This window comes from Cherax quadricarinatus, chromosome 33, assembly GCF_038502225.1.
Source record: "Cherax quadricarinatus isolate ZL_2023a chromosome 33, ASM3850222v1, whole genome shotgun sequence".
In the NCBI taxonomy this organism is placed as follows: Eukaryota; Metazoa; Arthropoda; class Malacostraca; order Decapoda; family Parastacidae; genus Cherax; species Cherax quadricarinatus.
In genome coordinates, this window is record NC_091324.1 from 30,188,327 (window position 1) to 30,211,776 (window position 23,450).

The 23,450-nt window shown below is 40.9% G+C and overlaps 1 protein-coding gene and 1 long non-coding RNA gene across 3 annotated transcripts in view; both read right to left on the reverse strand.

Moving 5' to 3' along the window:
* The window catches only part of 5-HT2A (5-hydroxytryptamine receptor 2A), a gene marked incomplete at its 5' end in the record, with an annotated part of 40,608 nt that extends 21,743 nt beyond the window's left edge, over positions 1–18,865 (reverse strand). The window contains 2 exons of the mRNA XM_070091049.1: positions 601–718; positions 18,386–18,865. Of these exons, the coding sequence (XP_069947150.1) occupies positions 601–718; positions 18,386–18,865 (598 nt within the window). The remainder of the gene's footprint in view (positions 1–600; positions 719–18,385) is intronic.
* Positions 18,866–18,871: 6 nt separating this feature from the next.
* Positions 18,872–23,450, reverse strand: part of LOC128693855 (uncharacterized) — a 412,264-nt gene continuing 407,685 nt past the window's right edge. For both annotated transcript variants that reach the window (XR_011392732.1, XR_011392733.1), the window contains one exon: positions 18,872–20,436. This is a non-coding gene — a long non-coding RNA (uncharacterized lncRNA). The remainder of the gene's footprint in view (positions 20,437–23,450) is intronic.

The following is a 23,450-nucleotide window of genomic DNA, read 5'->3' on the forward strand; positions in this document are numbered from 1 at the left end:
TTCCTCTTGTCTCTCCACTTTCCATGTTCATCCATCGTAGCTGTTTCTCTTTACTCTCCTCTCGTAGTTATCCATTTTTTCGCATTTATTCTTATCTCTTATCTCCTTTTTACCAACGTTCTTTCCTCACCTTTTACCTTCTTGTTATCACTTATTTCCCTTATCATTTTTGCTTCTTCACTTTCCTTCGTACGTCCTCCCTCTCCAACTTTTCACTTTTCCACTTCTCACTTTCCCACTTACCTCCTTCCTCTCACATTTACTGCCTCCCCTCCCACTTACCTTCTCCCCTTCCCCTACTCCTGCCACTGTTTTGTGAACCTCCTCTTCTCAACTTACTCCCCTTTTTTCCCCTTCTTCCAGAAAAGTAATATTCTCTTCTTTCTCCCCCCCCCCCATCACAAAGGGGTACTCATTCCCCAGTAAGGGTACCCAGCCAACAGACGGGGTACTCAAAACACAAAAATTACTCATCCTCAAGAAAAGATTCTCACCCTACAGAGAAAGTACTCAACCTCCCCTCCCAGAAGGGTTTTTTCACCACTGGTTAGAGATACTCTCCAGTAGGGGTACTTACCCCCAGAATCCAGCGGTACTCACCCAGAAATCCAGCGATGGCTCCGAAAGGCATAACCACGAGGGAGACGAGAAGATCAGCCACAGCCAGGGACATGAGGAAGTAGTTGGTGACATTGTGTAGACGTCTCTCCAGGCAGATCTGTGGTAGGGAAATGTGCTTAGCGGCGGGGAAAAGTGCTCACTAGAAGGGAAATATACTCAATGGTAAGGGACTAGTGCTAAGTGATTGGGACAAGTGATCATTGGAAGGAAAATGTACTCAGTGGCATGGACTAGTTCTAAGTGATCCGAACAAGTGGTCAATGGTGGAGGAATGTGGGATGTGATTGTGCTAATATGGTGGGAAAATAGAAGGTGGTGGGTAAATGTGAAGTCCTAGGGGAACATGCATGAAAGCGATAGGGAAAGTTTGGGAAAGTAGTAAAGAAAATGTAAGAGGCGGGGAACAACTGGGAAGTGGTAGGGATCATGTGAAGGAATGGACAAGGAAATGCGAGTGAATGGCAGGAACTGTAAAAGATTTGGGAGGAAGTTTTAGCTGAAATATAGTGAAATTTTCGGGAAACTAGGGAAATAATCGGGAATATAAGAGATAATGGGAAAATAGTTGAGGGTAAGTGAGAGAGAAAAGGAGAAATACAAAAGAGTGTCAGGGATAAGTGAGGAACTACCGGATGAGAGAGGGAAGGACTGAGGAAATCCTAAGGAAGATTTTAAGATGTATGAATGTGAGGAGGAAAGTAGTGAATGTGTAAATAAGACACACAATGCAGGTTATGTTATTTTATTGTGAAGACGTTTCGTCCCTTGTGGACGAAACACAGCGAGATTTATTTGATTTATTTACATACTGTCAGTATGCTTTTGGCCTGGCCGCGGGGACGTTGACCCCCGGAACACCCTCCAGGTATACTCCGAGTGTACTCCAGGTATACTCCAGGTATACACCAACGCTGTATTACCAGGAATTAGTGAGGAAATAAATGTTCAGCAGAGGGGGGAAAACTCAGCGTTACTGGGGACAAATGCTGTGTAGTGAGGGAAAATTTTATGGAGAAAGCGCTGAGGAAACCAGAAAATTTCCGGGGATTAGGGGAAGGAAGGGGGGAAGAAGGATAGGAAACTCATTGACTTCAGGGAAGTGACAGTGGCGGGGAAGCAGCGGGGAAATGGAGAAGAAAGTGATTGCTTCGTGATGGGGAATTCCTACAGAGTGGCAGGGAGAAACTGTTCGATGTAGAGGGGTGGGGAACAACTCAGCGGTGGGGAGAAATGGGGCGTCAGGGGAGAAATGGTGAAATAGAACGAGAGTAGCAGCAGAGAGTGGCAGGGAATAATAATGAAAAGTTTAAGTGGTAATGATAAGTGGAACTTTGTATGATTTTTCAGGTAACTCAACAGTTAGCAATGTAAATCAGGAATGTAAATTGGCAATATAAATCAGGAATGTAAATTGGCAATGTAAATCAGGAATATAAACTAGGAATGTAAACTTGGAATGTATAACACATGTAATAGTCTTTTCATTACATGACATTCATCCCTTAACATGGCTTTATAAAGCCCTATTAGACCTTGATAAAGCCCTGTTTAAGACTATGATAAAGCCTTATTAGTCCTGATAAAGCCTTTCACACCTAGATAAAAACATTATTAGTCTTGATAAAACCCTTTTAACCCTTGATAAACCCTATTAGACTTAGATAAAACGTTACTAGTCTTAATAAAACCCCATGAGGGCTTGATAAAGCCCCACTAAGGGCTTTATCAAGACTTAACAGGTCTTCAGTGATGGAGGGGAAGGAATGGCGAGTCTTGTCGTTATTTCCACTGAAAGACAACTCGTTTCAGCCTGGCGAGGGAAGAGGGAAAAAATAGAAGGGATGCCAGGGAAAAAAGTGAGAAAAAGTTATGATGGGAAAAATGTTCGGATGTGGTCGGGAAATTGTGGGAGAGCGGTGGAGGAAATTGGGGATTTTTTTTTTTTAGGGAATTTCTGCGTGGAGCGAAGACGGAAAATAAGAATGGAGTAAACATGATAGGGAAGAACATGAGGGGATGATGGGGAAAGTATGATGGGGTGGTAGGGGAGAAAACGTGAGGAGTGGTGGGGAAAATCTGAAAAGTTGTGGGGGGAGGGGAAATATGAGGAAATGACAAAATATTAGGGAGTGGTGGGGGAAAACACGAGGAATGGTGGGGGAAACACGAGGAATGGTGGGGAATAACACGAGAGGAAATATGTTAGGAAAATACGAAGGATTTAAGAGAGAGAGAGAGAGAGAGAGAGAGAGAGAGAGAGAGAGAGAGAGAGAGAGAGAGAGAGAGAGAGAGAGAGAGAGAGAGAGAGAGAGAGAGAGAGAGAGAGAGAGAGAGAGAGAGAGAGAGAGAGAGAGAGAGAGAGAGAGAGAGAATGAGAATGTTTGCTACTAATAGATTGCATTTTCCTTACAAATTCAAAGTTCAGTATTTTTTTTTTTGGTAATAAATTTATTATTATTATATTATTATTATTATTAGTATTATTATTTATGATTATTTAAATTATTTGTTTTATGTATAACACATTAGCCAACAGGGCCTCCTGTTAAGTGGCAGGGGGATACAACAGACAACAGATCCTCCTGTTGACTGACAGGGGGATAAACAGAGCCTTCTGTTGACTGGCAGGGGGGTACAACAGACAACAAATCCTCCTGTTGACTGCCAGTGGGATACAACAGACAACAGAGCCTCTTGTTGACTGGCAGGGGGGATACAACAGACAACAGAGCCTCTTGTTGACTGGCAGGGGGGATACAACAGACAACAGAGCCTCTTGTTGACTGGCAGGGGGGATACAACAGACAACAGAGCGTCATGTTGATTGTCAAGGGGACACAACAACACAACAGGCAACGAAGCCTCCTGTTCACTGATGAGGTGTTTACACAAGAAACAACAGAACTCCTGTTTGGTGACACTAGGGGGAAACAGAAGAGGCAGTAGAGCTTCCTGTTGACTGATGGGGGTATACCCAACAGACAACGGAGTCTCCTGTTGCCTGTACACTGTGAGGCGCTCCTCCCTGGCAGGCACAAACTCATTCAACTTGGTAGAGTGAGATGGAACGTGAAATTCTATCGGAAATTGCTTGTGTTGTTGGCCCGATGTGTTTCTCCTCCACTCTAGCTTTATGTAGGAGTTTCTCCTCCTCTCTAGCTTTATGTAGGAGTTTCTCCTCCTCTCTAGCTTTTTGTAGGAGTTTCTCCTCTCTAGCTTCATGTAGGAGTTTCTCCTCCTCTCTAGCTTTATATAGGAGTTTCTCCTCTCTAGCTTTATGTAGGAGTTTCTCCTCCACTCTTGCTTTATGAAGGAGCTTTTCTCCCCACCCTTTGATGTAGGGAGGAATGTCTCTCCCTCACTCTGAATCAATGATGGAGTTTCTTCCCCACACTATTATTATTAGTATTAGTAGTAGTAATAGTCGTAGTAGTAGTACAAGTAGTAGTAGTAGTAGTAGCAGCAGTATAATAATCATAGAAGTAGCATCATCAGCAGCAACAACAGTAGCAGGAGCAGCAACAATAGCAGTAAAAGTAAAAGTAACAGCAGCAGAAGTAGCAGAAACATCAGCAGCATCAGCAGCAGTAGCAGTAGTAGTAACAGTAGAACCAGCTATGATAGTAATACAAGCGACTATCTTTCAACAGTATTAGCAGCAACACGTCGATACAGAGAGTAATTCTGATGTCTTTTATGCCTCAAAAAAATGATCATCGCTTGTCTCACCATTTATCCTTATTAATATTTCCCATCACTTACGAGCGGCCAGATCCGTGCCTTGAGGAGAGGAGAGAAATGGGACACACGTTGTAAGGTGAAGCAATATATTGTGTGGGGACAGTGGCAGGAGGCGGCACCAAGGTGCCCATTTTTCACTGCAGCTTGAAGTCTTGATTTTAATGGTTTTTCCTAGGTAGGTAGACACCTAGATAGGCACGCAGGTAGACAGGTAGGTAGACAGGCACACAGGTAGATAGGTACACATGTAGATATGTAAATAGGTAAACTGGTAGGAGTGTTGACCTCTTGACCTCCTTAATCTTTCAACTCTCTATCTCTGTATTCTCCTGTATCACCGGTTTTAAAGCCCACTCTCACTCCATCTCTCTTCAGTTTTTTTAAATCACCCATGATTTGCTAGCTATTTTAGTTATCACCATCACTCTCCATTCTTTTCCTCCTTTATGATTTACAAGGCTCTATACAAATTAAACCAAAAATTCCCTCATTTATTTTACAAACAAAAATCTATTGTACTATCTCAGTTTTGAATAGGCCCAAAAATTCGCTCGAAGAACGACCTGCCTTGCTTGAACCCTTAGGCCTACTACTAGATGTCAAAGGAGTCAGTTTCACCAGAACGGACGGGAGAGCATAGGTCTGTTAGAAGCTATTAATTTTCTGGGAGGCATTAAATCCGTAAGGGCTATAGCGCTCATGGGGAATGGGAAGATGAGACAAGTTCATGTCAAGAGACAGTAACTGTTATCATTTGATGATATAACCCTGAGCTCTTTTCGTATCTGCTGAAGACGACCTCAGAGTTGGAGGATGATGTGTACAAACACGCATATATATATATATATATATATATATATATATATATATATATATATATATATAGATATATATATATATATATATATATATATAATATACATATATATACGCAGACATGTCAAGTGGAATTACTTGTGCCACCATCTCATGTCATTACGTTGACCGGTGAGCCTACAGGCATGTGGTTCTTCTCCAACGTTAGCAGCATCAGAAGTAATAAATAAATAAATATATATAAAATTATATAAGTAAATAAATAACAAGAGTAGAATCAGAAACAGTAACAAAAGCAGCAGCAGAAATAGTAACAAAAGCAGTAACATCAGCAGCAGAAACAGTAGCAGGAGCGGCTACAGCTTAGCTTTTATTCAGACCTTAAAAATAATCATTTTAATATCCTAATGTAGTCTGGTATAATTTAAATGCTTTTTTCATTCTAATCTCTACCATTCCTCTGTTCACTTCTCACTCAGTTACTCTGCTACTTTTCATTGCCTGTCTTTTTCCATTTTCAAATTTTTCTAAGTGAATGAGTCAGTTGTGAGTTAGTAATTTAGTGAGTATTTTTTCCCTAAATCTGTTTCATAAAGTTGTTAGATCCGTAGTTAGTGATGCTTGTAGTTAGTGATGCTTGTACTTAGTGCTACTTGTAGTTAGTGCTGCTTGTAGTTAGTGCTGCTTGTAGTTAGTGCTGCTTGTAGTTAGTGATGCTTGTAGTTAGTGCTACTTGTAGTTAGTACTACTTGTAGTTAGTGCTACTTGTAGTTAGTGCTGCTTGTAGTTAGTGCTGCTTGTAGTTAGTGCTACTTGTAGTTAGTGCTGCTTGTAGTTAGTGCTACTTGTAGTTAGTGCTGCTTGTAGTTAGTGCTGCTTGTAGTTAGTGCTGCTTGTAGTTAGTGATGCTTGTAGTTAGTGCTACTTGTAGTTAGTGCTACTTGTAGTTAGTGCTACTTGTAGTTAGTGCTACTTATAGTTAGTGATGCTTGTACTTAGTGCTACTTGTAGTTAGTGCCACTTGTAGTTAGTGCTACTTGTAGTTAGTGCTACTTGTAGTTAGTGCTACTTGTACTTAGTGCTACTTGTAGTTAGTGCTACTTGTAGTTAGTGCTACTTATAGTTAGTGATGCTTGTACTTAGTGCTACTTGTAGTTAGTGTTGCTTGTAGTTAGTGCTACTTGCAGTTAGTGCTGCTTGTAGTTAGTGCTACTTGTAGTTAGTGCTGCTTGTAGTTAGTGCTGCTTGTAGTTAGTGCTACTTGTAGTTAGTGCCACTTGTAGTTAGTGCTACTTGTAGTTAGTGCTACTTGTAGTTAGTGCTACTTGTAGTTAGTGCTGCTTGTAGTTAGTGCTGCTTGTAGTTAGTGCTGCTTGTAGTTAGTGCTACTTGTAGTTAGTGCTGCTTGTAGTTAGTGCTACTTGTAGTTAGTGCTGCTTGTAGTTAGTGATGCTTGTAGTTAGTGATGCTTGTAGTTAGTGCTACTTGTAGTTAGTGCTGCTTGTAGTTAGTGCTACTTGTAGTTAGTGCTACTTGTAGTTAGTGATGCTTGTAGTTAGTGCTGCTTGTAGTTAGTGATGCTTGTACTTAGTGCTACTTGTAGTTAGTGCCACTTGTAGTTAGTGCTACTTGTAGTTAGTGCTACTTGTAGTTAGTGTTACTTGTACTTAGTGCTACTTGTAGTTAGTGCTACTTGTAGTTAGTGCTACTTGTAGTTAGTGCTGCTTGTAGTTAGTGCTGCTTGTAGTTAGTGCTACTTGTAGTTAGTGCTACTTGTAGTTAGTGCTGCTTGTAGTTAGTGCTACTTGTAGTTAGTGCTGCTTGTAGTTAGTGCTACTTGTAGTTAGTGCTGCTTGTAGTTAGTGCTGCTTGTAGTTAGTGCCTTGCCTCTTCCATTAAGACGCTGCGTGGGGGACCTGTAGTTGCTGTCAGACCACTGAAGTAATAACCATGAATCAGGACACATGGCCCAATCATTGTTGAGAGAAGCCGAGTCGTAATAGTAGTCGTCTTATAACGAGTACTAGTGGTCGTCTTATAGCAAGTAAAAATGGTCGTCTTATGCCTAGAAAAATCTTCAAAGTACATGACTGACTTCTTACCTATTTGCCCCTCTCTTTCCCCTCTTTCATTCATCTATTTCTATTCTCTCTTCCCCTCCGTTCCCCTGTATTATCTACTAACTCCATCCTCCTTGCATCACTCTACCATATATATTCTCTCCTCCCTGCTATTCTTTCTCCTTCCTGCCACAATTTGTTGCTCATCACGAAGAGGAAAAAATTTCTCCGCATAACACATAAGTTCTTTTTGCTTTATACATTTCCACTCCCTTTTCCTACTGCTTCCAAGCACCCCATCCATTCTCAAAATCTTTTCCCACTCTGGATTATCCCTCTTTCTCTCTTTCGCCTCATAGTTCCCATCCATTTCCTCCTCTTTCCTCGTTTTCCCTGTGTCCCCATCTGTCACCTCTACCCATTTCCCCCTAGTTCCTCCGTCACATGCTCTATCTTATCCCCTCTCACCTACGTCAAGTGCTAAATCTTTTCTCTCCTTTCTCATCCTGTCTTCGTTTCTTCTGGTTCCTGAGCGTGTACTTGCATCGTCTTGCACTGAGAGTCGACCTGTGTCTCAGCCAGTGTTTCCAAGCCTCTTGTTTACCAAACAAAAACGCTTCACATTCCAAGGCGTTTACTAAACTATCTGGTGACAAGTAAATTAATGAGACATTTGTGAAGCACTTGGGTATGTTTATTGACGAAATGTTTCACCAGCCAGTGGCTTTATCTATCCATTATCCATGCTAGTGGCTTTATCTATCTATTATCCATGCTAATGGCTTTATCTATCTATTATCCATGCTAGTGGCTTTATCTATCTATTATCCATGCTAGTGGCTTTATCTATCCATTATCCATGCTAGTGGCTATCTATCCATTATCCATGCTAGTGGCTTTATCTATCCATTATCGATGCTAGTGGCTTTATCTATCCATTATCCATGCTAGTGGCTTCATCTATCCATTATCCATGCTAGTGGCTTTATCCATTATCCATGCTAGTGGCTTTATCTATCCATTATCCATGCTAGTGGCTTTATCTATCTATTATCCATGCTAGTGGCTTTATCTATCCATTATCCATGCTAGTGGCTTTATCTATCCATTATCCATGCTAGTGGCTTTATCTATCCATTATCGATGCTAGTGGCTTTATCTATCCATTATCCATGCTAGTGGCTTTATCTATCCATTATCCATGCTAGTGGCTTTATCTATCCATTATCCATGCTAGTGGCTTTATCTATCCATTATCCATGCTAGTGGCTTTATCTATCCATTATCCATGCTAGTGGCTTTATCTATCCATTATCCATGCTAGTGGCTTTATCTATCCATTATCCATGCTAGTGGCTTTATCTATCCATTATCCATGCTAGTGGCTTTATCTATCCATTATCCATGCTAGTGGCTTCATCTATCCATTATCCATGCTAGTGGCTTTATCTATCCATTATCCATGGTAGTGGCTTTATCTATCCATTATCCATGCTAGTGGCTTTATCTATCCATTATCCATGCTAGTGGCTTTATATATCCATTATCCATGCTAGTGGCTTTATCTATCCATTATCCATGCTAGTGGCTTTATCTATCCATTATCCATGCTAGTGGCTTTATCTATCCATTATCCATGCTAGTGGCTTTATCTATCCATTATCCATGCTAGTGGCTTTATCTATCCATTATCCATGCTAGTGGCTTTATCTATCCATTATCCATGCTAGTGGCTTTATCTATCCATTATCCATGCTAGTGGCTTCATCTATCCATTATCCATGCTAGTGGCTTTATCTATCCATTATCCATGCTAGTGGCTTTATCTATCCATTATCCATGCTAGTGGCTTTATCTATCCATTATCCATGCTAGTGGCTTTATCCATTATCCATGCTAGTGGCTTTATCTATCCATTATCCATGCTAGTGGCTTCATCTATCCATTATCCATGCTAGTGGCTTTATCTATCCATTATCCATGCTAGTGACTTCATCTATCCATTATCCATGCTAGTGGCTTCATCTATCCATTATCCATGCTAGTGGCTTTATCTATCCATTATCCATGCTAGTGGCTTTATCTATCCATTATCCACGCTAGTGGCTTTATCTATCCATTATCCATGCTAGTGGCTTTATCTATCCATTATCCATGCTAGTGGCTTTATCTATTCATTATCCATGCTAGTGGCTTTATCTATCCATTATCCATGCTAGTGGCTTTATCTATCCATTATCCATGGTAGTGGCTTTATCTATCCATTATCCATGCTAGTCTCTTTATCTATCCATTATCCATGCTAGTGGCTTTATCTATCCATTATCCATGCTAGTGGCTTTATCTATCCATTATCCATGCTAGTGGCTTTATCTATCCATTATCCATGCTTGTGGCTTTATCTATCCATTATCCATGCTAGTGGCTTTATCTATCCATTATCCATGCTAGTGGCTTTATCTATCCATTATCCATGCTAGTGGCTTTATCTATCCATTATCCACGCTAGTGGCTTTATTTATCCATTATCCATGCTAGTGGCTTTATCTATCCATTATCCATGCTAGTGGCTTTATCTATCCATTATCCATGCTAGTGGCTTTATCTATCCATTATCCATGCTAGTGGCTTTATCTATCCATTATCCATGGTAGTGGCTTTATCTATCCATTATCCATGCTAGTGGCTTTATCTATCCATTATCCATGCTAGTGGCTTCATCTATCCATTATCCATGCTAGTGGCTTTATCTATCCATTATCCATGCTAGTGGCTTTATCTATCCATTATCCATGCTAGTGGCTTCATCTATCCATTATCCATGCTAGTGGCTTTATCTATCCATTATCCATGCTAGTGGCTTTATCTATCCATTATCCATGCTAGTGGCTTTATCTATCCATTATCCATGCTAGTGGCTTTATCCATTATCCATGCTAGTGGCTTTATCTATCCATTATCCATGCTAGTGGCTTCATCTATCCATTATCCATGCTAGTGGCTTTATCTATCCATTATCCATGCTAGTGACTTCATCTATCCATTATCCATGCTAGTGGCTTCATCTATCCATTATCCATGCTAGTGGCTTTATCTATCCATTATCCATGCTAGTGGTTTTATCTATCCATTATCCACGCTAGTGGCTTTATCTATCCATTATCCATGCTAGTGGCTTTATCTATCCATTATCCATGCTAGTGGCTTTATCTATTCATTATCCATGCTAGTGGCTTTATCTATCCATTATCCATGCTAGTGGCTTTATCTATCCATTATCCATGGTAGTGGCTTTATCTATCCATTATCCATGCTAGTCTCTTTATCTATCCATTATCCATGCTAGTGGCTTTATCTATCCATTATCCATGCTAGTGGCTTTATCTATCCATTATCCATGCTAGTGGCTTTATCTATCCATTATCCATGCTTGTGGCTTTATCTATCCATTATCCATGCTAGTGGCTTTATCTATCCATTATCCATGCTAGTGGCTTTATCTATCCATTATCCATGCTAGTGGCTTTATCTATCCATTATCCACGCTAGTGGCTTTATTTATCCATTATCCATGCTAGTGGCTTTATCTATCCATTATCCATGCTAGTGGCTTTATCTATTCATTATCCATGCTAGTGGCTTTATCTATCCATTATCCATGCTAGTGGCTTTATCTATCCATTATCCATGGTAGTGGCTTTATCTATCCATTATCCATGCTAGTGGCTTTATCTATCCATTATCCATGCTAGTGGCTTTATCTATCCATTATCCACGCTAGTGGCTTTATCTATCCATTATCCATGCTAGTGGCTTTATCTATCCATTATCCATGCTAGTGGCTTTATCTATTCATTATCCATGCTAGTGGCTTTATCTATCCATTATCCATGCTAGTGGCTTTATCTATCCATTATCCATGCTAGTGGCTTTATCTATCCATTATCCATGCTAGTGGCTTTATCTATCCATTATCCATGCTAGTGGCTTTATCTACCCATTATCCATGCTAGTGGCTTTATCTATCCATTATCCATGGTAGTGGCTTTATCTATCCATTATCCATGCTAGTGGCTTTATCTATCCATTATCCATGCTAGTGGCTTTATCTATCCATTATCCATGCTAGTGGCTTTATCTATCCATTATCCACGCTAGTGGCTTTATTTATCCATTATCCATGCTAGTGGCTTTATCTATCCATTATCCATGCTAGTGGCTTTATCTATCCATTATCCATGCTAGTGGCTTTATCTATCCATTATCCATGCTAGTGGCTTTATCTATCCATTATCCATGCTAGTGGCTTCATCTATCCATTATCCATGCTAGTGGCTTTATCTATCCATTATCCATGCTAGTGGCTTCATCTATCCATTATCCATGCTAGTGGCTTTATCTATCCATTATCCATGCTAGTGGCTTCATCTATCCATTATCCATGCTAGTGGCTTTATCTATCCATTATCCATGCTAGTGGCTTCATCTATCCATTATCCATGCTAGTGGCTTCATCTATCCATTATCCATGCTAGTGGCTTCATCTATCCATTATCCATGCTAGTGGCTTTATCTATCCATTATCCATGCTAGTGGCTTCATCTATCCATTATCCATGCTAGTGGCTTCATCTATCCATTATCCATGCTAGTGGCTTCATCTATCCATTATCCATGCTAGTGGCTTCATCTATCCATTATCCATGCTAGTGGCTTTATCTATCCATTATCCATGCTAGTGGCTTCATCTATCCATTATCCATGCTAGTGGCTTTATCTATCCATTATCCATGCTAGTGGCTTCATCTATCCATTATCCATGCTAGTGGCTTTATCTATCCATTATCCATGCTAGTGGCTTCATCTATCCATTATCCATGCTAGTGGCTTCATCTATCCATTATCCATGCTAGTGGCTTTATCTATCCATTATCCATGCTAGTGGCTTCATCTATCCATTATCCATGCTAGTGGCTTTATCTATCCATTATCCATGCTAGTGGCTTCATCTATCCATTATCCATGCTAGTGGCTTTATCTATCCATTATCCATGCTAGTGGCTTTATCTATCCATTATCCATGCTAGTGGCTTTATCCATTATCCATGCTAGTGGCTTTATTTGTGATTAACAATATATTTTTTACGTGTAAACTGCATTTTATTCACTACACAAAGAAATAAAATTTTGCTTTGTTTTGAATAACAGGACTGATGAAGTGATGAGATCATGTCTAGGTTGAGGGACTGATGAAGTGATGAGATCATGTCTAGGTTGAGGGACTGATGAAGTGATGAGATCATGTCTAGGCTGAGGGACTGATGAAGTGATGAGATCATGTCTAGGCTGAGGGACTGATGAAGTGATGAGATCATGTCTAGGCTGAGGGACTGATGAAGTGATGAGATCATGTCTAGGCTGAGGGACTGATGAAGTGATGAGATCATGTCTAGGCTGAGGGACTGATCACCTCAAACTTCCTCTTCACAACTCTCTGTATTGGACTGATAGAGCTTCTGTTTGACGAAACTTTTCCACAGTAAATATTCCAGTGCTTTACAAGTGTCTCTTTCTTCTACCTATTGATCTTATCTATCTATTTCCGCATCTATTAACCGGTCTATTTACCTAATGGCCCACCTATCGTCTTTTCTATTTACCTACCGAACTGTCTATCTACCTACTGATTTATTTACCCATCAATCCTGACATCTATCAGTCTACCTTACACTCGTTGATGAATAAGATACATGGGCAAAAGTTGGGTATCTGCGTTGTTGGAGCGTTTCGCCTACACAGTAGGCTTCTTCAGTCAAATACAGAGGCAGCAGGTATAGTAGTTAAATGAAGATGATGTAATCAGTCCATCAACCTTGGTGAAGTAGTATATAAGGTAGTAAGTCCCTCAGCCTGGAGAAGAGTTCAACTCCATGGTCTGGAACGATATGAAGCTGAAGCGTCTTAAATACTGTCGAAGGTGAGGTGGAAAGTCTCAAGGATGTTGCAGGGGACGGGATTCACTAGTAGAAGTAAGAAGGCAGGTCCCTCTGGAATCTAACCCTTCTCACTCACAACTAGTAGTTCCGCGATGAAGCGTGGAAGACGTCCTCTGTACCAAGATACCATTGTGTTGCAGTGTCTGACATCTATGTTGACATAACATCCAAGACTGGTGGACTGATTACATTATCTTCATTTCACTACTTCACTTGCTGCCTCTGTATTTTATACCACTGTCAACATACCTTACACTCGCCTGCGATATTACGCAGCGTAGTTGAGGCCAGGACACCACTGTAAGGGATTCGCATATTTTCTATTAATTTAAGTCAACAAACGTTCTAGCCTCAGCAAAAAAAAAAAAAAGGACTTATGTTCTGCTAGCGTCAGGAAGAACGGCTTACGTTACGAACAATATTTCTTGCTCGTTTTATTATTTTGTTTGTAGGTAGTTTGTCTTTTAAAACAAGGGTGCCTTGATGTTGGTGAAGGGCTCTTTGTACAAGGAACTAAAGCTGTTCTCCCCTTCCACGGGTCAAACCTGATTGCATCCCGTTCCCCAGACGCTGAATTGATCGTAAAACTAATAATGTTTGTAATAATAATAATAATAATAATAATAATAATAATAATAATAATAATAATAAATTAATAATAATAATAATAACAATAATAATATAATAATAATAATAATAATAATAATGCTAATATATTTGAATTATCCAAAATTTCACTCTATATCTCTCTCTCTCTCTCTCTCTCTCTCTCTCTCTCTCTCTCTCTCTCTCTCTCTATCTCTATCTCATGTACTTTCCACCTTTTCTTCTTTCCTTCTCCCTTCCTCATGTTTGCATCTGTGTCCGGTCCATTATCATCTCTATCTTCCTCTTCCTCTCTTCCATTTTGTTAATGACCTCCTTTCACCGTCTCCCTCCTTCCTTCTCGTACACCCTGTGCATCACCCTCTCTCTCCCTCTCTCTCTTTCTTCCCCATTTCCTCTTCCTCAAACTTAAATCATCTTCTCTTGGTTCTTTTTCTCGCATCTTTCTCATCCTCTTCCTCATCCTTTTCTCTTTCACTCATCTTCTTCATTGTCCCTCCTCGCTTTCTTCCTAGTTCTTCCCACGTTCTCTCACTCATCCTCCCTTGTTCTCCTCCTCATCCTTCCCTCCTTCTCTTCCTCACATCTTTCTCATTCTCCCCTGATTCTTTTTTTTTTACCTAACTTTCCCCTCGTTCATTCTGTAATTCCCTCTCCTTCAGGTGTTCTATTACTCTTTCAAGCCTTCGACTATAAAAGACACCACTGGTGTAACCTGGCTTCCCTCACCCCTCTCCTTTCAGCACCTCTTCCCTCACCTCTCACCCCTCTCCTCTCACCCCTCTCCCCTCACCTCTCACCTGTTATCTGTCTCTCTTCATGAATCTTTGATGATGTCCTCCCAAAAATCGCTGCCGAACTGCAAGGTGATGCGATTAATAGGTACCAGGCAACTATAAGACACACGTACCAGGAAACCATGAGACACAGGTGCCAGGAAGTCATAAGACACAGGTACCAGGAAGCCATGAAACACAGGTACCGGGAAGCCAAGAGACACAGGTACGTGGAAGTCATAAGACACAGGTGCCAGGAAGCCCTGAGACGTAGGTACCAGGAAGCCCTGAGACACAGGTACCAGGAAGCCCTGAGACACAGGTACCAGGAAGCCATCGACTCGAAACGAGCCAGAGAGACAGAAAGAGTTTCTTTCCTCGTCAATAATAGTGAACAAATGCAACCAATAACTACGAGACGTAATTGAAACCAACTTCATCCATAGGTTCAGAAGTTTATTATTATTATTATTATTATTATTATTATTATTATTATTATTATTATTATTATTATTATTAGAAATAAACAGAAAATTACTTCAGAGTCCATTCCGAAAACTCTTTTCATAAGCTAGTTTGCCTTTGCGGCTCTGCAATAGGAGGCAAAGGAACCTCTCTCTCTCTCCTCTTACTCCTTTCTCTCTCTCTCTCTCTCTCTCTCTTCAGAAGAAGGACTCGAAGATGGCGGTGAGGAAGACTACGACTGTGGGCTAAGTGCCCACAGTCGACTGTGTGCCAAGTGATGCCATTCACAGTGCGGGTTTGAAGATTTAGAGTGCGGGCACGCAAGACCCGGACTGCCTTCGCTAGACCCTGAGAGTTCCTTCAGCAACTTTACCTCGTCTTTAGGATTTTCCCAAGATGCCCAGGATTTTTTTGGAAAAATTTTGCATTTAAGATGGATAAATATGAAGAACTTGCACATCGTAGGAGTAATGATGAACTAACGCATAACAATGATATGATGAACTTAGACATCATAATGATAATGATGAAGCTAATCATCACAATGGTAATGATAATGATGAACTTCAGTGAGAACAATCACGGATGATTCATCAACATTTTGGATTGTTATTCTTACTTTCGTGGGGACGCCCTACGACCCGCAGGGGCCTCCGAGAGCACCTTGGAAATGGGAGGTGATTAGGGTTGATCTAAGGAAGGAGATGGTAGCTCCAATTCCTCGGATCAAGGAAATCTCCCCTACTTCTCAGAGTTTTTTTTTCTTTTTCTTTTTTAACTGTTTCAGTGGGATTTTCCTGTCAGATTTCTTGAAGAACGTTGTAAGGTAAAAGGAGACAAATGCAAATAATGTGGAATTTTACTGTTTGAAAGTTTCGCTCTCCAGGAGCTTCGTCAAGGTCATACTGTCGGTAATTCTGCTGATATTATTACAGTTTCTCGAAGAGCGTTGTTACCTGTACCAATCCCCGAGACTTCGTAAACCTGAGAGTCATAAAATATTCTCCAGCTGGTTTCGCGCACACTGAAATTCCTTGACAAAGATTACCCTGAAGATCCACGATTGCACGAAGTCTCCTGGCGTTTCCCCAAAATCTCCAGCATCAGGTTTTAAATGTAAAAAAAAAATATTCTTCAGAAAGTGAGCTGAGTTGTGGAGGTGGACCATAAGTTTTAATGTTGGTTGTGCGAAGGAAAATCTAAACTTCAGCGAAAGGCTTGCTCATCCCTCCCGATGAGAGAGAGTTGAGGAAAGTTGAGTATACCGTAGCTCGATTGCTAGCGATCTCAGCTCATATACCGAGGTCCGGGGTCGATCCCCGGTACGGCTGAAAAACATTACGACGTGTTTCCATAGGACATCTGATTTCTAATGCTCACTCATCAGTAAAATAGGTACCTGGGTGTTAGTCGGCTGGTGTGGGTCGCATCCTGGGGACAAAATTGACCTAATTTGCCCGAAATGTTCTGCATAACAAGGGACTTTCTGTATAGTAGTATGTTATTGATGTCAACTAGGCCTGTATACCTTGTACATGTACTTGTAGAAATAAAGATTATTATTATTATTATTATTATTATTATTATTATTATTATTATTATTATACTGAGCTCAGGTGGTGGGCTGGGAGGTAAACATGGCCTCAGATAATGTTTACCACCATATTCTCCAATACATTTGTCCAACACTGGCCCACGCTTCTTACTCGACAATGCAGATCTGCGCTTCCATATTTATGGCACTGTTTTGCAGCATTATTTTTCAACAGAGCATACATCTGCAATTCGTAAATGTACGTTTTAAAGTTCCTGTTTATTGCAGTTTTAAATTGTCTATCTTATATTTTATCTCCGTTAACAAACTATTATTTTTTTTGGTCCTCTTTCATTTTATGGTAGAAAAAGACAACGTACAGAGATAATCTATAATTTCAGGCTGCATTTTGTTCGAAATATTTATATGCCATGTTCCTCGTATAGATTTGGTGAAACTGTTTAGAGCGAAACGTCGTCTATAAATCTATGGTTCTGCTTATAATATCTTTTTACCATATGTATCGGCAAGTTTTTGCCTCTAAAACATTTTTTTTTATATTTAAATAACCCACACATAGAAGGAAACTAATGACAACATATCGGGCCAAAATGGAGCGAAGAATATCCTGTAATCTGAACAAGGAGGCATTAAACATACTTGTACAAGATCAGCGTTGGAGTATCCAGCTCCCTTATGGAGCCCCCTCATCTCGTCAAGCATAAGAGAAAACTTGATTCCCTCCTCCGTTCTTTCCCTTCCCAGGCCAATCCAGTCGAACACTAAGTTGAAATGAAGGGAAGACGAGAATTCATAACATGCTAAGTGTTCCTTCTTCCTTCCTCTTCCCCTCCCACCTTCCATTCCCCCACCCACTCCTGATTTTCACGCTCTGGAAACTTTGGGAAGGGACGTTGGGGAGGGGAGGTTTAGGAAATGAGCAAGGAATGAGAATTAATGTTTGCAGAACGTGAAAGATTGATAAACGAGGAAGGAGAGAGAGAGAGAGGGAGGGAGACTACTTTTATCTAAGGCTTACACAGCATGATTGTTGAGATAATAATATGGTAAATGGAGTGGATACATAAAAAACTGACTGCGCAAGTACCAAGTATCTTGCCCTAAAATATAAAAAAAAATCCTAACCTTATTTTTTGTGTACATGCGAAATAAGTAAATAAATAACCGAATTAAACAAGAAAATGTTGAAAACTCAAACTAATGAATTATGTAGCGGTAGATAAGGTAGAGTTATCGTTGAAAGTATTAAGAGTAAGACAGAGCAGGATCGCAGATGAACAAGGAGGTTTTAGGAAGTGTAGGGAGTTTGTAGATCAAGTGTTTTACAACGAAGTCTTTCATTTGGGTTATAAAATCAACAGAATCATGCAGTTTAGATCCAATTATTCATGGTAAATATTTCTGACTAAATATCTCACTAAACAATGAGCTTGTTATATTATCATAACACAACCCGTCCTCTACGTTTGTTTACATGCCTGTGAAAATACATGAACGAAGTTTTAGTACTTTCTCCGTCCTGCCAAACGTAAGCCGCCCATCTTTTATGATTTCGTTATTGTTGGGTAATACGGAATTATAGGTTCCTTTAAGTTAGCCCAAGGAAATCTGATCTAATCTAGTAAATAACAAATGTAAAGGCTCTTGATTGAAGCTTCATTCATACATAATCATACGCACGGCAAATTGTGTGAAAGATTGCAGAAATTGGAGAAGAGGTTGCATAACAGGAAAATGAGAGGCGACTTACCGCTAGGCAGACGAGTATATTGCCGATGCCTCCTGCCAGGATAAACATAGCTAGGAAGAGGAAGGAGAAGTCATATTCGTATCCTTCGTCATCGCTTCCTGTCGTGGCGTTGAGGACGAAGTCGTCTCCAGTGAGGTTGAGAGGCAGGGGGGGTTCGAACTGTAGGAAGTCGGGGATCCTACACTGCACTATATGAAGCAGTGGCGGCGGCGTGGTGGTGGAAGGAGGTAAGGATGGTACGGGTAGTATGGGAAGTGAGGTGTTGGACGAGGGGTGTGTGGGCGATGAGGCAGGTGAGGGACTGATTGTCAAGTGATCACAAAGAGCAGATGAACACGACCCGAACGAGCACAGGAGTTCGCTTCCGTAAGACAGGAAAGAGGTAAAATAATTCTCACTAGTGTTAAATCTCAGCGTCCAGTAGCTGGTGGAATTATCTCGCAAGCAAGACAAGCAAGTCTGAGTTCTTGTGTCCACCAACAGACCTGGGTTGATGGAGGTATTCGTGAACATATGTCTTGGCAGTATCTTGCCTCTCATGCAGTCTCTCATGCTCGCCACCCAACAAGACACATTAGGAGTTAGCACTTCGAGCACGTTACTACACTGGAATGTTAGATCGCTACTCACTACATCTGTGAGGTTGTCATGGCTAGACCACGCGCATTCCGCTCTCTTACTCCCGGCAGATGACACGTCCCACGGTACGACACTTTCCCCTCCACTGTCAAACATCTGTGACTGTTCATCGTCCATCCACGGCACACTACTGTTGTAGCCGATGCCCTCACCGTCACCACTCCCAGGCATGGACTGCATGGAGCTGTGCGGAGCCGTCTCATTAGCCTTCATCTTATTTTTAAGCCAGTAGTCCCTAATTAAGACCGCAATGCTCTTCATTGGGAAGTTTTCTATTCATAATCTTCCACAAAACTGCAAACCTGGACCAGGTAGAACAAGCACTGGTCCATAAGGAAGGGTGCGTGAGGAAGCGTGAGCATTCCGGTGTAAGACAAGACCTGCCATCATTGTTGTCCTTTTCTCTCAACACTGAGACTTCCTATTTTCATTTCATTTAAATCATCTCCTGCGACACCCGGTGCACAAACTGCCCAATTATTGTCTTGCTGAATCATTTTCTGTAACATTTCCTTTCTTATTAAATGTCACATATTCCCTTAAAAATTTATTACAGAAGCAGTGAGAAAGCAAATACAAAATTTTGAACCTTGATAACGTATATAATAATTCATCAGTTATGAGTGCTCCTTCATTTTTCATTCTCCTTTAATCAACACATCGTAACTTTAGAAAAGGCAGTAGCTAAATTAAGTAGCTTAGAACGAGCGACAATTGCAAAATAATTGTATGAAATGAGTCTTCATATATTGCAAACTTTAATAAGCAATTTGCAGAAATAACAGTGAATAACAGAGAATAACACAGTACTCGAATATGTAAGTTTCTAGACAAAAAGTTTCATTATCTTTTAGTGAACTGCCACGGAGAGATCCAGAGAATAAAAGTAAGGTTATTGCAATAATGTATCATGTCATTTTTTTTATGAATCACTTCAAGGTAGACATTTTCCAGGTGGTATCATATACTATACTCTGGCCTTCCAGTAGCTAAGACTACAGCTACACATAACATTTTACAGCCCCTCTCATGTACTACACTCCAGCATTACTGGAACTACGCATGGCATTTCCAATCAGGTCTCCAGCACTACACTCTGACCTCACGGGAGATACAGCAATTGCAATCACTCTTCCACTTTCCGGAACTACCAAATGAATCCAATCCAGACACTATCGTCCTTTTCTACACTCGCTTTCACATGTCTGTTTATTTTTTCCTTTCTCTTTAGTCTTCTCATCACGTGCGAGCCCTAACAAGCCTCCCTTTCCATACCCTGCAGAGCTAATTAACCTCCAGGTAGGGGCTGTCGAGGCTGAATCTCACAGCCTGGAATAAGGCTCCCCTAATTTCCAGAGGGCTTTTGTGATCCTCTGGTCTGAATGGTGTCTGATGCAGAGCCTCCGAGTGACCTGGAAAAGATAAGGAAAATGGGTTAGATATTTTACTTTGATTATATTCTGTCTCTCCCTCTCTCTCTCTCGCCTTCTTTCCCTCCCTCATACATACGCGCTCTCTTGCTTTTGCCCACTTACGACTACATTATATATATATATATATATATATATTTTTTTTTTTTATTATCACACTGGCCGATTCCCACCAAGGCAGGGTGGCCCGAAAAAGAAAAACTTTCACCATCATTCACTCCATCACTGTCTTGCCAGAAGGGTGCTTTACACTACAGTTTTTAAACTGCAACATTAACACCCCTCCTTCAGAGTGCAGGCACTGTACTTCCCATCTCCAGGACTCAAGTCCGGCCTGCCGGTTTCCCTGAATCCCTTCATAAATGTTACTTTGCTCACACTCCAACAGCACGTCAAGTATTAAAAACCATTTGTCTCCATTCACTCCTATCAAACACGCTCACGCATGCCTGCTGGAAGTCGAAGCCCCTCGCACACAAAACCTCCTTTACCCCCTCCCTCCAACCCTTCCTAGGCCGACCCCTACCCCGCCTTCCTTCCACTACAGACTGATACACTCTTGAAGTCATTCTGTTTCGCTCCATTCTCTCTACATGTCCGAACCACCTCAACAACCCTTCCTCAGCCCTCTGGACAACAGTTTTGGTAATCCCGCACCTCCTCCTAACTTCCAAACTACGAATTCTCTGCATTATATTCACACCACACATTGCCCTCAGACACGACATCTCCACTGCCTCCAGCCTTCTCCTCGCTGCAACATTCATCACCCACGCTTCACACCCATATAAGAGCGTTGGTAAAACTATACTCTCATACATTCCCCTCTTTGCCTCCAAGGACAAAGTTCTTTGTCTCCACAGACTCCTAAGTGCACCACTCACTCTTTTTCCCTCATCAATTCTATGATTCACCTCATCTTTCATAGACCCATCCGCTGACACGTCCACTCCCAAATATCTGAATACGTTCACCTCCTCCATACTCTCTCCCTCCAATCTGATATTCAATCTTTCATCACCTAATCTTTTTGTTATCCTCATAACCTTACTCTTTCCTGTATTCACCTTTAATTTTCTTCTTTTGCACACCCTACCAAATTCATCCACCAATCTCTGCAACTTCTCTTCAGAATCTCCCAAGAGCACAGTGTCATCAGCAAAGAGCAGCTGTGACAACTCCCACTTTGTGTGTGATTCTTTATCTTTTAACTCCACGCCTCTTGCCAAGACCCTCGCATTTACTTCTCTTACAACCCCATCTATAAATATATTAAACAACCACGGTGACATCACACATCCTTGTCTAAGGCCTACTTTTACTGGGAAAAAATTTCCCTCTTTCCTACATACTCTAACTTGAGCCTCACTATCCTCGTAAAAACTCTTCACTGCTTTCAGTAACCTACCTCCTACACCATACACTTGCAACATCTGCCACATTGCCCCCCTATCCACCCTGTCATACGCCTTTTCCAAATCCATAAATGCCACAAAGACCTCTTTAGCCTTATCTAAATACTGTTCACTTATATGTTTCACTGTAAACACCTGGTCCACACACCCCCTACCTTTCCTAAAGCCTCCTGGGTCATCTGCTATCCTATTCTCCGTCTTACTCTTAATTCTTTCAATTATAACTCTACCATACACTTTACCAGGTACACTCAACAGACTTATCCCCCTATAATTTTTGCACTCTCTTTTGTCCCCTTTGCCTTTATACAAAGGAACTATGCATGCTCTCTGCCAATCCCTAGGTACCTTACCCTCTTCCATACATTTATTAAATAATTGCACCAACCACTCCAAAACTATATCCCCACCTGCTTTTAACATTTCTATCTTTATCCCATCAATCCCGGCTGCCTTACCCCCTTTCATTTTACCTACTGCCTCACGAACTTCCCCCACACTCACAACTGGCTCTTCCTCACTCCTACAAGATGTTATTCCTCCTTGCCCTATACACGAAATCACAGCTTCCCTATCTTCATCAACATTTAACAATTCCTCAAAATATTCCCTCCATCTTCCCAATACCTCTAACTCTCCATTTAATAACTCTCCTCTCCTATTTTTAACTGACAAATCCATTTGTTCTCTAGGCTTTCTTAACTTGTTAATCTCACTCCAAAACTTTTTCTTATTTTCAACAAAATTTGTTGATAACATCTCACCCACTCTCTCATTTGCTCTCTTTTTACATTGCTTCACCACTCTCTTAACTTCTCTCTTTTTCTCCATATACTCTTCCCTCCTTGCATCACTTCTACTTTGTAAAAACTTCTCATATGCTAACTTTTTCTCCCTTACTACTCTCTTTACATCATCATTCCACCAATCGCTCCTCTTCCCTCCTGCACCCACTTTCCTGTAACCACAAACTTCTGCTGAACACTCTAACACTACATTTTTAAACCTACCCCATACCTCTTCGACCCCATTGCCTATGCTCTCATTAGCCCATCTATCCTCCAATAGCTGTTTATATCTTACCCTAACTGCCTCCTCTTTTAGTTTATAAACCTTCACCTCTCTCTTCCCTGATGCTTCTATTCTCCTTGTATCCCATCTACCTTTTACTCTCAGTGTAGCTACAACTAGAAAGTGATCTGATATATCTGTGGCCCCTCTATAAACATGTACATCCTGAAGTCTACTCAACAGTCTTTTATCTACCAATACATAATCCAACAAACTACTGTCATTTCGCCCTACATCATATCTTGTATACTTATTTATCCTCTTTTTCTTAAAATATGTATTACCTATAACTAAACCCCTTTCTATACAAAGTTCAATCAAAGGGCTCCCATTATCATTTACACCTGGCACCCCAAACTTACCTACCACACCCTCTCTAAAAGTTTCCCCTACTTTAGCATTCAAGTCCCCTACCACAATTACTCTCTCACTTGGTTCAAAGGCTCCTATACATTCACTTAACATCTCCCAAAATCTCTCTCTCTCCTCTGCATTCCTCTCTTCTCCAGG